The 18078-nt window shown below is 42.2% G+C and overlaps 1 protein-coding gene across 1 annotated transcript in view; it reads left to right on the top strand.

Annotated features, from left to right (window-relative positions):
* STAT6 (signal transducer and activator of transcription 6) overlaps positions 1 to 18078 on the top strand; it is a 357207-nt gene that overhangs the window by 308904 nt on the left and 30225 nt on the right. Inside the window, exon 16 of the mRNA XM_082248146.1 lies at positions 3538 to 3684. Coding sequence (XP_082104272.1) covers positions 3538 to 3684 — 147 coding nt within the window. The remainder of the gene's footprint in view (positions 1 to 3537; positions 3685 to 18078) is intronic.

The raw sequence follows: 18078 nt of genomic DNA, 5'->3' as shown, positions 1-18078 counted from the left end.
ATGTATGTAGAGATGCCTCTATGACATTTTAAAGCCCAGCTCTTCAGTTTAAACCATCTGGCTCCCGGGTTTGGTGTGCATTCCGCATGTAGGTAGTGTGGGGACAGGTCACCCATCTGTCAGGGACAGTAATTAGCAGTAGAGAGAGCTTTTAGGTGACTAGGGAAGGAATAGGGACACACCATCCTTCCTGGAAGTCTCCCTGTTTGGGTACGAACCGGATAGGCTGCATTCTGTCCCTCAAAGCAGACGATGTTAGCACATCCAAGACCTGCTCTGATACACACTGATTTTACATTCTGTGAATGTTTCTGGTCGATTGCCTTCCCACCAGGCTTGTTGTGAATTGCCGAACCTAAATTTTAATACAAGTTCTGTTTCCTGCAACTGGAATCTGAGTCCACTTGGACCACGCTGCATCTCCCCATAAATATGCCACACATGTGGCTTTTGATGAATGGTTGGAAGATAAGATCAAAAGCCCTCAATCACATCTATGTTGTCCCCATGCAATCTCATATTTTAAGTCATCAAAATACAATAAAATTCCACCCTCATCCATGACTGGTCTGGTGTCTCAAAACTCAAATAACTAAGTTGTAACGATGGTAAAAACTGGAAAGGACCAGCTGAGAAGCATTACACCTCCATCCCCTTAGTAGATGCAGTATAAAGACAGATAGGGATTTTATATATGGGTCATGGCCTGTAAAGCACAATGCCAGTCATGGATGAGGGTGGGTTGGGGGAGGTTGGGCTGTCTCCCTCTCACCTGTTCCCTCATCCATCCATTAGCAGCCATGTGCTTCCATTGTGGAGACACTAAATTAGGAGTGTTAGGACTGCAGATTTAACAGGGTGCCGTGAAGTGGCTCTGCAGCTTTCACATGCGTTTGCAAATGTGTGTCAACTAAACCCCTGTTCTTTGTACCAAGAGACAGGTCTACTTGGTTGGTGACAGACTGGTGGGTGAGTACATCAGACTGGGGGCTGGCTGACTTTCATGCACCTCTTATAATCCTTCAACCTCAATTTTTTTTGAGACATCTCCGCTGACACCCGCTGCTATCAGATCTGATCCTGTCTGTGAAATCCGGACGGATGGAAACCCTATTTTCCATCCGTCCAGCGGATCAGATCGGATGGGATCGCATGAGAATGGACAGGCGGTCCGTTCTCATCCGATTTCCCCATAGAGAGCAGCAGGGATCTGACACCTCCGTCTCTGCACACAGAGCGGAGACGGAGCTGTCACCCGCCTGCTCAGCGGGGATTGGCAGATCTGAGCAGAGAACGGCCCTCGTCGGAAGCACAGCATGTGAAAGGACCCTTAAGCAGAGAACAGCACGTTTAAGAGGGCCAAAGACTTTGCACACATTTTATCTTGATGCACCTGGAATATACAGTGCCTTGCGAAAGTATCGGCCCCCTTGAACTTTTCGACCTTTTGCCACATTTCAGGCTTCAAACATAAAGATATAAAACTGTAATTTTTTGTGAAGAATCAACAACAAGTGGGACACAATCACAAAGTGGAACAAAATTTATTGGATATTTCAAACTTTGTTAACAAATAAAAAACTGAAAAATTGGGCGTGCAAAATTATTCAGCCCCTTTACTTTCAGTGCAGCAAACTCTCTCCAGAAGTTCAGTGAGAATCGCTGAATGATCCCATGTTGACCTAAATGACTAATGATGATAAATATAATCCACCTGTGTGTAATCAAGTCTCCGTATAAATGCACCTGCACTGTAATAGTCTCAGAGGTCTGTTTAAAGCACAGAAAGCATCATGAAGAACAAGGAACACACCAGGCAGGTCCGAGATACAGTTGTGGAGAAGTTTAAAGCTGGATTTGGATACAAAAAGATTTCTCAAGCTTTAAACATCCCAAGGAGCACTGTGCAAGCGATAATATTGAAATGGAAAGAGTATCAGACCACTGCAAATCTACGAAGACCTGGCCGTCCCTCTAAACTTTCAGCTCATACAAGGAGGAGACTGATCAGAGATGCAGCCAAGAGGCCCATGATCACTCTGGATGAACTGCAGAGATCTACAGCTGAGGTGGGAGACTCTGTCCATAGGACAACAATCAGTCGTATACTGCACAAATCTGGCCTTTATGGAAGAGTGGCAAGAAGAAAGCCATTTTTTAAAGATATCCATAAAAAGTGTTGTTTAAAGTTTGCCACAAGCCACCTGGGAGACACACCAAACATGTGGAAGAAGGTGCTCTGGTCAGATGAAACCAAAATCAAACTTTTTGGCAACAATGCAAAATGTTATGTTTGGCGTAAAAGCAACACAGCTCATCACCCTGAACAAACCATCCCCACTGTCAAACACGGTGGTGGCAGCATCATGGTTTGGGCCTGCTTTTCTTCAGCAGGGACAGGGAAGATGGTTAAAATTAATGGGAAGATGGATGGAGCCAAATACAGGACCATTCTGGAAGAAAACCTGATGGAGTCTGCAAAAGACCTGAGACTGGGATGGAGATTTGTCTTCCAACAAGACAATGATCCAAAACATAAAGCAAAATCTACAATGGAATGGTTCACAAATAAACATATCCAGGTGTTAGAATGGCCAAGTCAAAGTCCAGACCTGAATCCAATCGAGAATCTGTGGAAAGAACTGAAAACTGCTGTTCACAAACGCTCTCACTGAGCTCAAGCTGTTTTGCAAGGAGGAATGGGCAAAAATTTCAGTCTCTCGATGTGCAAAACTGATAGAGACATACCCCAAGCGACTTACAGCTGTAATCGCAGCAAAAGGTGGCGCTACAAAGTATTAACTTAAGGGGGCTGGATAATTTTGCACGCCCAACTTTTCAGTTTTTTATTTGTTAAAAAAGTTTGAAATATCCAATAAATTTCATTCCATGTCATGATTGTGTCCCACTTGTTGTTGATTCTTCACAAAAAATTACAGTTTTATATTTTTATGTTTGAAGCCTGAAATGTGGCAAAAGGTCAAAAAGTTCAAGGGGGCCGAATACTTTTGCAAGGCACTGTATTTAGCTGATTTAAACTGAAAGCTCAATCCAGCTTTATATTATCAAATATTATTTTTTATTAGAGGCACCTCTACATGCCATGAGTTTAACCAGGATTACATTGTTACTAAACATATTAAACTTTTTACCTTTTTTAAATGCACATTTTAATTTGTAGTATTAAATGCCTAGATTAAAAATTACCAACCTGCAATACTCCTGTGATATCAGAGAAGGGCTGCTGAGGTGTGCAGGTACAAGTCTTTTGATATAGTACCAGCTTTTCCATTTAGTAAACACGATTTGTGAATTTAGGTATCATCTTGCAAGCCAAAAAAAAAAAAAAACCCTAGTGTTTTATAACTCCTGGAATATCTTTCTCTTAGGTGAATCATATATTATAATTTATGATAAATGTCACTTGAAACGCCAGTTTAAATTTGCTATGACAGCTTGATGAATTGGGCCCTGTGCATAATTTTTCACAACTTTCAACCCAAATGCAATTAAATGTGTTTTTTTATATGATTTCAGGTTCAGGACAGATCCAAAACATTCAACCTTTCACAGCAAAGGACCTTCAGATTCTGTCCTTGGGTGACCGTGTCAGGGATTTGAAACAGCTAAGATTTCTTTTTGATAAAGGAGAAAAAGATACAGCCTTTGAGAAATACTACAAAAGTATGTAACCAATTCACTAATGAATCACTTCCTACCCTTTACTTCCTTTTGTATTCAGTCATTTGTACAGCATCTGCTATAAACGTAATGCCTCATACACACGATCAGATAATCGGACGACTTATCATTCGCATTTTGTTGCATGGTACTAGTATCGAATTCAACAATGCGTACTAAACGTATGATTTTTTTTTTTGTTGTACGATTCTGGAAAGGCTTCCTGGTTGCATAGTTACATATCGGATAATGCAAAACAAAAACAATGGCAGCCAGGCTTTTTCAGGGTTATTTTAGTTTTTCTGATCATGCGTGGTCTTTGTCTATCGATTTTTAGCGGATGCACAATGTACTGTCGTTCGCTAGGCTATCGTACGACAAAAGTTTTCGTGTTTGTCCCTTCGGATTTTGTTAGACAAAATGTCGTGATCGGCTGTCGAAAGCTGTGTACTAACAATCAGATTATCGTGCGATCAATTCGAAAGCGATTTTTTTTCGTACGATTATCTGGTCGTGTGTACGAGGCATAAGCCTGTAGTTAAAGTGATCAGCTTCTAGTTGGTCATCCTAGAAAAACTGCTAAACTTCTACATTCCTGTATAAAAAAATTACTATGTTACTATTTACAGTTATTTTACTAATTGTATGTAGTTGGTAATAATAGGCATATACTGTATATGTATAGTAGTGGTTAATGGTGCTGTTCTCCTAAAGCAGTAGTTGCCAACTTATGAAGTACAGGTGAACTCCATTGCTACCTCGTACATCACCAGGGGGGCACACATAATGTTTAGTATTAGGGATGAAGTTCAACTTTGCGTCAAATCAATGAGATACTCGAAGTTGCAACAAAAATAAGGAATGACCTTTGATGCAGCGTATTGCCTTTTCTCTGGTCAGCTGAGTCACAAAAGACAATAATTTGAAGTTATATATAACCCAGCCCCCTCACTATAAATGGGTGGGCTCACAGGAACCACATTGTCAGGGTGTGTTGGAGTGGTTAGCAAGAGCTGACAGTTCTGTGTAGTGAGAGGGTTTTTTTTTTTTTATTGTGACATTGGTACATGTGCCAGTGGTAGAAATGAAAAGCAAGATTGGCACCCATAGACTTTAGTGGGCTTCACCACAGAGTTTGCAAACTGCAAATTTTGAGCAATATTTGCAAAACTGTTCATGAATCGAATGCAGGTCTATGTGCTCATCCATATTTAGTATACGTAATTCTAGAGAGGATTGTCAGAGAGAAAAATGTGAAGAAATGATGGGCAGAGACTTTTGACCTAATGCAGGTGAAGTTGGAGACTGGAGACAAACTGCAGAAGACAGTCAGAGACTGGGGAAAGTTACATAGGGAAAGGGCACATTACTTCTGTTACCCCTTTACAACTCAATGCACCCACTACAGACTGCAGGGGTCCAGGGACCACATAACAAGTACAGAAGACCCTCAGGCTGCAGATGGGACAGCAGGATTTGGAAAGGGAAGTTTATTCAAAAAAGAGTCTGCCTTTAGTGCTGTTAGTGTACCCTGTCAGGAAGGCATCTGTTCCACGTATCAGTCTGATTCAGTGCAAGGAACCAAAAATTATTGTTTTCTGTGCTTTCATACATTTAATCAGTGGGAATAACTAACTGTTTAAAGAAGGCACTGCCTGCATACGTCTGACTTCCATACCATTCCACACATCTGGACTGGAACCAATTCATAAGGATCTCTCTAGATTTGCATCTTGCTATTCACATGTGGCTTCCTACGAGCATATTGAAGGTTTTTTAGGCAGGACATAATTAAAAGTATGCACAGGGTGTCTGCTTACAGTATTTCCAAAAAACAGCAGAGGTAGGGGTTTTATGGATTGATAAACCTAGGAAAATATAGGTCCATCAACATTTTTTGACATCTACTTAAATATAATATCAAAAGATGCTCCACAAATATGTGGGGATCAGCGTAACATGAACCACAACAGCAAAACAGTATTACTCTCCAAGGATGGAGAGAAAAAAAGAAAGGTTATTGGCAGGATCCTAATAAACAAGGAGATCAAGTAAATGATGTAAAAAAATCGTGTTTATAAAGTGTTAAACATGACCATGTTGAAGTCATGCAAGTCGCCTCCAGGTCGCCCCAAAGTAGTACAGGACCCTTTTTCTAAGTCGGAGCGACTTGTGTCGCTCCTATTAGAACTGGTCCTGTACTATTCAATGGCGAGCGACCGACCGCGACTTGTCAGGCGACCAAGTCGCCTGACAAGTCGCGCTAGTCTGAATGGACTCTAATACTTTTTTGCTGTCTGCTTACAGTAGTTTGCAATCTCTGTTTACAGTGCAATTTAGAATCATATATGGCTCCTGTCAGTAAATCAATGCAGAACTGATGCATTCCCTGTTCTTATGCCTGGTACACATGGAGAGTGTTTTTTTTTCATTCAACCCAGCGGGCTGAAGGAAATAAAAACGGACAGATCGCTGTACTAACACAATCAATGTTAGTACAGCGATCTTCCCGCTGTGCTATTGTGTTCTGACAGGGAGGCATTGGCTGCAGGTGCCCGTTGGATGCTGGTTTTCCAGCATGCACGTTCGACAAAACCCGGTCATTAGACTGGCGTCTGTCAGGCTGCTGTACATACGGGCAAAAACAGTCGATGCTCATCCCGTGTATACCAGCCTTTAGTCCTTATCTGCAGAAAGGACAGCAGACAAGCTGCATGTACACAGAGAAAGCAGTTTTTACACTGACCTGGTCCTAGGATAATAGCTTTGAAAGCACAGAAAAGAGCATACAGAGATAATAGGTTATATTGCTAAAGTTGCTTGGCATCAATGGGTAATATAAAAAATAAATTAGTTCCCAAGGTTTTACCGAGGTTGCACCAATCTGGATGTATATAAATGTGGTTGTAGCGCACTGTCACCTATTTAAAGAAATTAAGAAATTACAGGGTGCAGCTGCTGCAATCACCAAACGTGTTCCCACATCTGCAGTACATCAATATTAAAATGTGTGACCGCGTTGCCACTAAATCAACGTTAAAATAATAACTAGAAAGTGACAAAAAATTACTATATAAGTAAGTGTTTCATATATATATATATATAAAGTGCCAGTGCAAATTAAATAAATAAACAAAAATATAATGCAAAAAAAGGCCAATGCAATAAGTAATAAAGCTTCTTATAGCTTGTGTAATCAAAAGAATCTCTATTTGATAAGGTGCTTCATAGGGATGACACCACAATTTTCCACTCGTGCTCTTTTCACCAGGTAAAGAGCAAGCTCACCTCCATTATAGATCCCTAAAGGTCAACAAAGCATAAACGCAGATCAATCTGCTGGGCCAAACTCTGGTGTTCAGGTTCCTTTAAGAATGATGGAATTCCCTCTCCAAGATGGTTCCACACAGCTCACACATAGATCATAGGCAAAAAACAGCCTTCAATAGTGATGTACCTGGGTTATTAAGCTCAACACACCACACAGAACCCACTTCATAAAATGCACTCACATTCATTAGGTAAAAAACAAGCATATAATAAAATCCAGCTTCTCACGTGGTCCAGTGAAAACTCCTGCCGCCAGGCTCAACCTCGGTTTTTTACCTAATAAATGTGAGTGCATTTTGTGAAGTGGGTTCTATGCGGTGTGTTGAGCTTAATAACCCAGGTACTGCACTATTGGAGGCTGTTTTTTTCTGTCTGTTGCCAATGACCTATGTGTGAGCTGTGTGGAGCCATCTTGGAGAGAGAATTCCATCGTTCGTAAAGGAACCTGAACACCAGAGTTTGGCCCATCAGATTGATCTGCATTTATGCTTTGTTGACCTTTAGGGGTCTATAATGGAGGTGAGCTTGCACTTCACCTGGTGAAAGGCGCCCGAGTGGAAAATTGTCGTCACATTGTGGTGTTATCCCTATGAAGCCCCTTATCAAACAGAGACTCTTTTGGTTGCAAAAGCTATAAGAAGCTTTAATATTTATTGCATTGGCCTTTTTTGCATTATATGTTTATGGATTTAATTTGCACTGGCACTTTATATATATGAAACACTTGTATATTAAAAAAGAATAGCGCACACATGCAAAAGAAATTACTACCAAATTTGAAGACAATCCATAAATAAAAATGGGGATTTGGTCCCACCATATGGCCATATAATGCTCAAGCCCACCACTACGTCAAAGTACCCCATTATCAGTGGGTCCTACACTATCCATGAAAAAGAGATGAATCCAGCCTCTCTAACCCTTGGAGATAATACTCCTTGCTGGGAAAGATGTGCAAATGCACTACAGGGGACTCCTCCTATATCCACTTGATAGTGGACACTGGTAGAGTACAGGTGTGTGTGGGCTGTGGGGTGGATTGCTCAACCTCGGTAGTCTGGTCAGACCGAATACATAATAAACAAGCAAAATATTTTGGAGGAGCATACCCATGTATTTCTAAAGCTGGTGCAGCTATGAACCAAAAGACATGTATATTAAAAAAGAATAGTGCACACATGCAAAAGAAATTACTACCAAATTTGAAGACAATCCATAAATAAAAATGGGGATTTGGTCCCACCATATGGCCATATAGTGCTCAAGCCCACCACTACGTCAAAGTACCCCATTATCAGTGGGTCCTACACTATCCATGAAAAAGAGATGAATCCAGCCTCTCTAACCCTTGGAGATAATACTCCTTGCTGGGAAAGATGTGCAAATGCACTACAGGGGACTCCTCCTATATCCACTTGATAGTGGACACTGATAGAGTACAGGTGTGTGTGGGGGGGGGGGTGGATTGCTCAACCTCGGTAGTCTGGTCAGACCGAATACATAATAAACAAGCAAAATATTTTGGGGGAGCATACCCATGTATTTCTAAAGCTGGTGCAGCTATGAACCAAAAGACATGTATATTAAAAAAGAATAGCGCACACATGCAAAAGAAATTACTACCAAATTTGAAGACAATCCATAAATAAAAATGGGGATTTGGTCCCACCATATGGCCATATAGTGCTCAAGCCCACCACTACGTCAAAGTACCCCATTATCAGTGGGTCCTACACTATCCATGAAAAAGATTGATCTGCATTTATGCTTTGTTGACCTTTAGGGGTCTATAATGGAGGTGAGCTTGCACTTCACCTGGTGAAAGGCGCCCGAGTGGAAAATTGTCGTCACATTGTGGTGTTATCCCTATGAAGCAACCTTATCAAACAGAGACTCTTTTGGTTGCACAAGCTATAAGAAGCTTTAATATTTATTGCATTGGCCTTTTTTGCATTATATGTTTATGGATTTAATTTGCACTGGCACTTTATATATATGAAACACTTACCTATATAGTAATTTTTTTTGTCACTTTCTAGTTATTATTTTTAGGTTGATTTAGAAGCAGCGCAATCACACATTTTAATTCCAATCTGGATGTATTGCTTCTATTGTTGTATTAGAAGACAGTGAAGAGTTAATTGAAGAGTTGATTGAAGAATCTGAAGTTAAAATAATTAAACTAGCTAGGCTAAAGCCCCATACACACGTACCGAATGTCGGCCGAACGATCGGCCGTCTTTTGTCCGGTGCTGTCCTGTCTGTTGAAAACTGCAAAAGACTGCACACGAATTTTGTCGGCCAACAACAGCCGACTGCAGAAGTGATGTCATGTGATGGTTAACTTTCCGTGTGTTTTTTCTTCTCAGAGCATGCCCAGTCTTGCTCATCTGCTGTTTGTCGGTCGAATTCTGTACTGACTGAGGAACAATCGGCTGTTCTGGTGTTGGCCAACAAAAATTTTAAAGCCTGCACATCAGATTCTGTTCGGCCGAAAAGTCGCAGTCGGTTGTCAGAAGCATCATACTAACAAGCCGACAATCGGTCGGTGGCCGAATATTTACGGGTGACAATTGCTACTAGTGTAGGGGGCTTAAGAGTGATATCTCCATAAGAAGTCCATTATCTTAGGACACTAGCAAAAAACACATGAAGTTTAGTAGGGTTATAGGGTGTCAATGGGAAATAGCCTCAAAGCTTTGCCAGTGTCCAATTACCTGAAGGTACTAGCCTATAACTCTGGGTCTATGAATATCAAACCTGTACTGTACGATTATGATATACAGTTACCTTTTAACCTTGAACTATACTTTGCAAATCTCACACTAGTCTTTCTATTTTTAATTTTCCACCCCCAGAGGTCCCTAGCAGCGGTAACGGGTACAAAAGAGCTATTATTACATTAACGGTACCTGGGTAAGTTTTGCTCATCTAATATTTATTATTATATTTTATTATAAAGAAACACATATACAGTAAAATTGATACATTGCTGACGATATGGGAAAAAAATGAAACAAAAAACCCAATTTTGTTTTACTTTCCAGGAAATACAACTCTTAACAGTGAAAAAAGCAGTTTAGCACACTGACCATTTCCATGACCTCCCATATCCTTATTACATATTCTTCTATTATACCCAATGGAAAAATAGTCCATGTTGCAGAGCGCACAGCAAAACACCTAGTTCATTTTCCTGAATAAGTAGTGTAATATATAATTTCTGCTAAGATATATTCAGCCCATCACAAAGCCAATATTTTAAAATGTTTTTCTTGATACACAGTCGGTGTTATGATGTATGAACCAAAATGCAGGGACTTTGTTCTTAGTATTGTACAATAGACAAGCCACATTCTTCTGCACTAAGAGCCCATAAATAATAATTGTTTTGATTCCCCATTGCTTGTTGTTACTCAAAGGTTGGCAGTGTGTAGTACACAGTACATTTTATGAGTATTGTTTCATCTTGCAGAAGGAAGTTTTGGCAGGAGCTGACACTCAGCCTCCCCAGCCTTTAACAATATTTCAGGAGGGAGAGCTGGGTTTTATAAAGCAGAGAAGCTGCCAAGAGAGAACAGGTTTTCTTAAAGTGTAACTATGGACAAAATAAAAAATTCACATATCTTTTGCAATCTGTCAATAGTGTTAACACAAAAGCTTTTTGTTCCCTCAGAGTACACTCTGCAACATAACTGTGTTACTTATTATTATTTTTTTTTTTAATCATAACATTTATTTAGAAAGTTTTTTTGTACTTTTAGGGTCCTTTCAGACGGCCGCTCCGCTGCTTTAGTCCGCTGCGGGACTTTTTTTTTTTTTTTTGTGTCATCCGCTCCGTGTGCCCGCATATCATCCCATCCGTTTGCGGATGATATGCGGACATAATGTAAGTCTATGGGCACTGCGGATGTCAGCGGATGACACCGCTGACATCCGATTTTCCTTCCTTTACGTTTTTTACACGGATGAAAAAATAGGGTTCTGTTCCATTCGAAAAAACGGAACAGAACTGAAAGGAGGAAAATCGGATGTCAGCGGATGGTATTCCGCTGACATCCGCAGTGCCATTCACTTACATTATGTCCGCAAATCATCTGCAAAAAAATAGGATGATTTGCGGACACACGGAGCGGCCATGTGAAAGGACCCTTACAAACACATACATTCACAACATTTATCACATAGACATTCTATTCATACTTCATACTGCAATACTTCCTATACCATTATATACCTAGAGTATATATTGCATAATCTCCATATATAAAAACTTTATCATATAGATCACTTTTACTGACATTATCATTTGCCCTCCCACTACAATTTCCATAAAAGAAATAGACAGAACCTACTTATTTTCAGTAATTAATTTATCATGATACTGTACTTCTTTACTTTACTCACTTCATCTTATATTATTATTCCATAAGCCCCGGTTCACACTTCTGCGTGTGCGGGGTTCGCATGTAATGTCGGAGCGCACTGCTCCGACATTACATGCGATCGGCTGTGCGGTGCGAGTTTAGCCATACAGTTTGTATGGCTAAATTCGCATCGCACCCGCAGCAAACACGCACAGGAGGCATTTTTGCAGCCGCATCAGGATCGGATCGCACAGCGGTTCACACTTGTGCGATCCGATCCTGTGCGAACTGCACGATCGCACTGCGATATGCGATCAAACTGGGGGTGTCGTTAAGATTACATTGACACCCCCAGCGTATCGCATATGGCAGTGTGAACTGCCTGGGGTGCGTGTGCGATGCGGGAACAGGCTGCGAAAATTTCGCAGCCTTCCCGCATCGCATAAGTGTGAACTGGCACTTACTATCAAATCTCACTTGTCATTCCAGTAATTACTCTCCTCTGTTTATCCAAGATTTCCGTATTGTCTTAAATATTTTGACATTCCCCCTTTTGGTATATACAAACCTTTCTTTCCTTATTGTATTGTTTACCTCTTTTTCCCACTGTGCGTGGGTTGGTGGGTTTATTGCTAACCATTTTCTCACAATCAGTTTCTGCACTAAGAACAGGCACCTGATTATCGCCTTCTGCCCCACCCCTTACAGTGGGGATCGAAAGTTTGGGCACCCCAGGTAAAATTTTGTATTAATGTCCATAAAGAAGCAAAGGAAAGATGGAAAAATCTCCAAAAGGCATCAAATTACAGATTAGACATTCTTATAATATGTCAACAAAAGTTACATTTTATTTCCATCATTTACACTTTCAAAATAACAGAAAACAAAAAAATGGCGTCTGCAAGTGTTAATATCTTGTACTGCCCCCTTTGGCAAGTATCACAGCTTGTAAACGCTTTTTGTAGCCAGCCAAGAGTCTTTCAATTCTTGTTTGAGGTATCTTTGCCCATTCTTCCTTACAAAAGTCTTCCAGTTCTTTGAGATTTCTGGGCGGTCTGTCACACACTACTCTTTTAAGGTCTATCCATAGATTTTCAATTATGTTGAGGTCAGGAGATTGTGAAGGCCATGACAAAACCTTTAGTTTACGCCTCTTGATGTAATCCCCTTGAATGGATTTCAAGGTATGTTTAGGATCATTATCCATTTGTAGAAGCCATCCTCTCTTTAACTTCAGCTTTTTCACAGATGGCATCAAGTTACCATCCAAAATTTGCTGAAATTTTACTGAATCCACTTTTCCTTCTACTCGTGAGATGTTCCCTGTGCCACTGGCTGCAATACAACCCCAAAGCATGATTGATCCACCCCCATGCTTAACAGTTGGACAGAGGTTCTTTCCATTAAATTTTGTGCCCCTTCTTCTCCAAATGTACCTTTGCTCATTCTGGCCAAAAAGTTCAATTTTAACCTCATCGGTCCACAGAACTTGTTTCCAAAATGCATCAGGCTTGTCTATATGTTCATTTGGGAAGTTCAAACGCTGATTTTTACGGTGAGGACATAGAAGAGGTTTTCTTCTGATGACTCTTCCATGAAGACCATATTTATACAAGTATCTCTTTATAGTGGAATAGTGTACCACAACTCCAGTGTCTGCCAGATCTTTCTGGAGGGATCGTGCAGTCAAACGTTGGTTTTGAATTGTTTTTCTCACAATCCTGCGAGCTGTTCTGTCTGATGTTTTTATTGGTCTTCCAGATCTTGCTTTAACTTCCACTGTTGCTGATGACTGCCATTTCTTAATTACATTCCGAACAGAGGATATTGACATCTGAAAACGCTTTGCTATCTTCTTGATAGCCTTCTCCAGCTTTGTGAGCGTCAACTATTTTCAGTTTCAGTTTTCTACTGCTTAGAAGATCCCATGGTGCTGATTGTTGGGGCAAGGTCAGATGAGTCTGGGCATTTAAAACCTTTGAGATTGACATCACCTGGTCTTCCCAGACGATGATTGAGAACAATCCATGACACTGGCAGGTCTCAGCCTTGCAAAGGGGGCAGTGCATGCTATAAATTCTGCAGGGTGCCCAAACTTTTGCAGATGCCATTTTTTGTTTTCTGTAATTTTGAAAGTGTCAACGATGGAAATAAAATCTAACTTTTGTTGGCATAAGTCTAATCTGTAATTTGATGCCTTTTGGAGATTTTTCCATCTTTCCTTGGCTTCTTTATGCACATTAATACAAATTTTTACCTGGGGTGCCCAAACTTTCGATCCCCACTGTATATTACTATCTTCCTTCATACATACCAATATACATATTACCGGGTCTAGGCTAAGAGCAACTCAGAAAATCAGATTTATTGTGTTAATGATTCCCCCCCCCCCCCAGTATCTATACAACTTTGGACACCTGCAAATCATATAGATAAGATCTCAATTTGGGCCCCCACATCGTGGGCTTTTGGCATCAAGCCCCTGCCCGAATACAAATAAATTCTGGGGGGTATGATACACACTGTGGAATAGCAACAAATGTGAAATTCTTTGCAATGGGGATAGAGATACCCAGGGGTCAAGTCCTGGGAAAAAAGTGTGGGACCTCACCCAAGATCCCCCCCCCCCACATTGAAAAAAAGTACCTAAAATGCCCGTATTCTGTCGTAAACAGTGCAAATATCAATATTTTAAACTATAAACATGTAGATAGTGATTTTAGCAATGTGTTTAAGTTAAACAAAAGTCAAAAGCCATATTTCTCCATTTACACGAAGGTCAGGTTAATATAAGCCAGCCAGCAAAGAGTTCCTCCTTACATCAGAGTCTGCAGAATCCCCCCTTACAGTGCAAGAGAACTCTGACATAAAGAGGAATTCTGCAGATCATGCTCTAAAGGGGAACTCTGATATAAGGGGGGAGGGGGGGCTCTGGTGACCAGAGACCACCTTATATCAGAGTCTACTGCATTCCCCTTTACATCAGAGTTCCTACTTACATCAGGGTCTGCAGCATTTCCCTTTACATCAGAGCTCCCCTGCACTGTAAGGGGGAATCCTGCAGACTGATGTAAAGGGGAATACCAGGGACTCTGATGAAGGGGGGACTCTTGGGACCAGAGACCACCTCTTGCAGAGTGAATGCACTAAGGAAGGGGGGTCCTGATATAAGGAGGAACCTTTGTAGGTGGTGCAGGTTTTTAAGGATTAAATTATATGGTGAGGTTGCATCATAATGCTTCCTTGCCACCTGGCAAACACCCTGTGAAAAGTGATCCATTGTGGTTCACTCTTCAGAGGGCAAAATTTGTGTACCCTAATTTACAGCAATGCCCCTCAGATGTGTCTCATTTCAAACGTGCTTGGTGTTAGTCCCAGTTCACATATATGTGATGCCGGAACCCTGCAAATTCATGGCGGGTTTCCGCATCACATTTAACTCGCAGGCAGTTCACACTGCCATATGCGAATTGCTGGGGGTGTCAATACAAAGTCAACGACACCCCCAGATCAGTTTGCATATCACAGTGGGAACTGTCAGTTCCAACATGAACCGGATCGCATGGGTGTGAACACCCATGCGATCCGATCCTGGTGCGGACCCCAAAAAAAAGGGTCCTGTGCGAGCTGTGTCCAAATGCGATGCAAATTCAGCCATACAATCTGTATGGCTGAATTCACATCGCACAGACATCGCATGTGATTTGCACAGCAGTGCGCTGCGCATCACATGCAATGTCTGTCATCTCATATATGTGAACCGGCGCTAAGACAACAATTCAAATGCAGCACTGTTAGTCGCCCCCCCCAGTACCTTGTCTGGACGCCGTCTTCTACCTGCAGTGCTTCTCCTGCAGGTGATTCCTCCTGGAGCTGGGAGCCCAGAAACCAGCTGAGCACTGCTGGTACTTCTGATCCTCTCCCTTCCTTCTGGGCACCATTGAGCTGGGGAACTGGGGGGGGGGGGGCGAGCAGGTAGAGCAGACGGGGACTCCCAAATCATGTCCACCACTTAGATAATCCCCCACCTGTGCAGCTACTTAGAAAAAAAATGTCTCCGGACCCCCTGTGTTCGGTGTGTTCGGTGGGAGCGAGAACAGTAAGTGGACTATTTTAGCAGTTCCGGGTAGGCGGATCAATCCGCCGCAGCGTTCCCAGCCTGTCACTGTCTATTCACATTGAAGAGGCTGGTGACCGGGCTTGAGTTGTGTAGCGCGCTGCGGCGGATTAATCCTCCTAAACCCGAAACTGATAAAATAGTCCACTTACTGTTCCCGCTCCCACGGAACACAGGGGGATTTATCTATCTTTTGAAATCATTGTTTTGGTATCCAAAGTGGCGAATTGTGTAATATATACAAAAGTTGTGGCATCCAGATAATTTTTATTAAATTACATCTAACTGCTACTAATAAGGGTAACCGGCGCCATATCCCTCCCCTACGTTTTAAAATAATGGATAACAGAGCCAGATTATCAACAAGATACTGTTTGGGGATTTGGAGTTTTATTTACCCCCAAGTACTTATTTTTATCTGCTATCTCCACCTGTAGAACCCACTGCAGGTAAAGAGATCTCCAGGGGATCCACAAGTAGAAGCACTGGCTTGTCCCATTTTATTGTCAAACTAGAGAAGCACCCAAAGTCTATGATTATATCCATTGCTGCCATCAGGGAAGATTGAGTATCACCCAAAAATAATATTATATCATCAGTGAACAATGCTACTCTCCTGGCGCTCTCCCTTAAATAATTGATCTAATAGCAATAGCCAATGGTTCCACCACCAGGTTGAAGAGCAGGAGTGACAAAGTCAGTGAGAACATTTCCAAGCATTCATATTTAACTTCACTTTTCCCCTGGGTTTCCCATTTAACAGCATCCTCCAGCTGACAAAACCAGGACCAAACTGAAAGGCAGCCAGGACCTGCCACAAATAATGCCACTCCCGGATAGCAAAAGCCTTCACTGCATCCAGAAACAGTATGGCTCTTGATCCTATATTAACCAACAGGACTTGTAAGTTTAAATATACCCGTCTTATGTTTGTGCTGGTTGACCTATAATCCCTGACTGATCAGGGTGTATAAATTTTTTTAATTATTTTTTTCAACTTAGCAGCCAATATCCCTGCCTAACATCAGTGCCTATGGGATATTGGCCTATAAGAGGAAGGGTTAAATGGGTCCTTGCTAGAGTTGAGCGAACACCTGGATGTTCGGGTTCGGCGGGTTCGACCGAACTTGAAAAAAAAGTCCGGGTTTGTCGTGACCCGGACTTAACCCGAACTTTGTCCCGATCCCGAACCCCATTGAAGTCAATGGAGACCCGAACTTTTGAGCACTAAAATGCCTCTAAAACAAACATGGAAAGGGCTAGAGGGCTGCAAATGGCAGCAAAATCATCTTAAGAGCATGACAAGTGCTCTGCAAACAAATGTGGATAGGGAAATAACTTAAAAGAGCATAACAATAAGAAAAATAAAAAATAATCATCTTGAATGATGTAGGAGGAGGACGAGGCCCATATGGAGTAGGAGGTTGGGGTGGCGGAGGATATGGCGGTGTAGGTGGAAGCGGCAGCAGCGGTGGAGGAGGAGGACGAGGCCCATATGGAGTAGGAGGTTGAGGTGGTGGTGGATGTGGCGGTGTAGGTGGAAGCGGCGGTGGAGGAGGACGAGGTAGCCAACACTGGTTTTTGTTTTTAATTTTATTTCTTTTTAAATTAGGGTACACCCCAAAAGAGTTAGAAAGATCAAATGCAACAATGGCTGGGTAAGGTCGGTATACATGTCTATTCTGCACAAGGTACAGACAAGTCCTGTGGGATCCATGCCTGGTTCATTTTAATGAACGTGAGCTTGTCCACATTGGCTCTGGACAGGCAGCTGCGCTTGTCTGTGACAACCCCCCCCCCAGCCGTGCTAAATACACATTCAGATAATACACTGGCTGTAGGGCAGGCCAGCACATCCAAGGCGTAAAGGGCAAGCTCAGGCCATGTGACCAATTTGTAGACCCAGAAGTTGAAGGGGGCAGACCCTAGGCATGTGCACACATACTGCTCCACCATGTTAGTGCTGGGTGGTGGTGCTGCTGGTGGAGCTCCTATTGCAAGGAGAGGACGTGGTCGATCTGTGGCAGCTACACGCACAAGTGAAACACCTTTCTCAGCTGCAAGTAGGTGACAGAACCTTACAGCAGTATTTGTCAGGGCCTAATGCGCCTCTACAAATGTTGAGGCCAGAACAAGTACAGGCGATAGTAGATTGGGTTGCTGACAGTGCCTCCAGTTCCTTCACATTGTCTCCCACCCAGTCTTCTGCTGAAAGATCAGAGTTGCCACCTGCAGCCGATGGCCATCAATCTTTCATCTCACCCCCTTGCAAATCAGCCAAGCAGTCTGAGCCCCAAGTCATGCAGCAGTCTCTTCTTCTTTTTGATGACTCTGTTAGCATGGTTTCCCAGGGCCATCCACCTAGCCCTGCCCCAGAAGGGGAAGAGATTGAGTGCACCGATGCCCAACCACTTATGTTTCAAGATGAGTACATGGGAGGACCATCGCAGCACGTCTCAGATGATGACGAAACACAGGTGCCAACTGCTGCGGAATTCCGAATTGTGGAGACCGACAAGGATTGCAGGGGTGAAGACTGCATGGAAGATGATGTGGAGGACAATGAGGTCCTCGACCCCACAT

Source organism: Pelophylax lessonae (assembly GCF_965119305.1).
Source record: "Pelophylax lessonae genome assembly, chromosome: 2".
Classification (NCBI taxonomy): Eukaryota; Metazoa; Chordata; class Amphibia; order Anura; family Ranidae; genus Pelophylax; species Pelophylax lessonae.
Note: the sequence above shows the minus strand (reverse complement) of the source record. Positions and strands in the feature narration are given on the sequence as shown.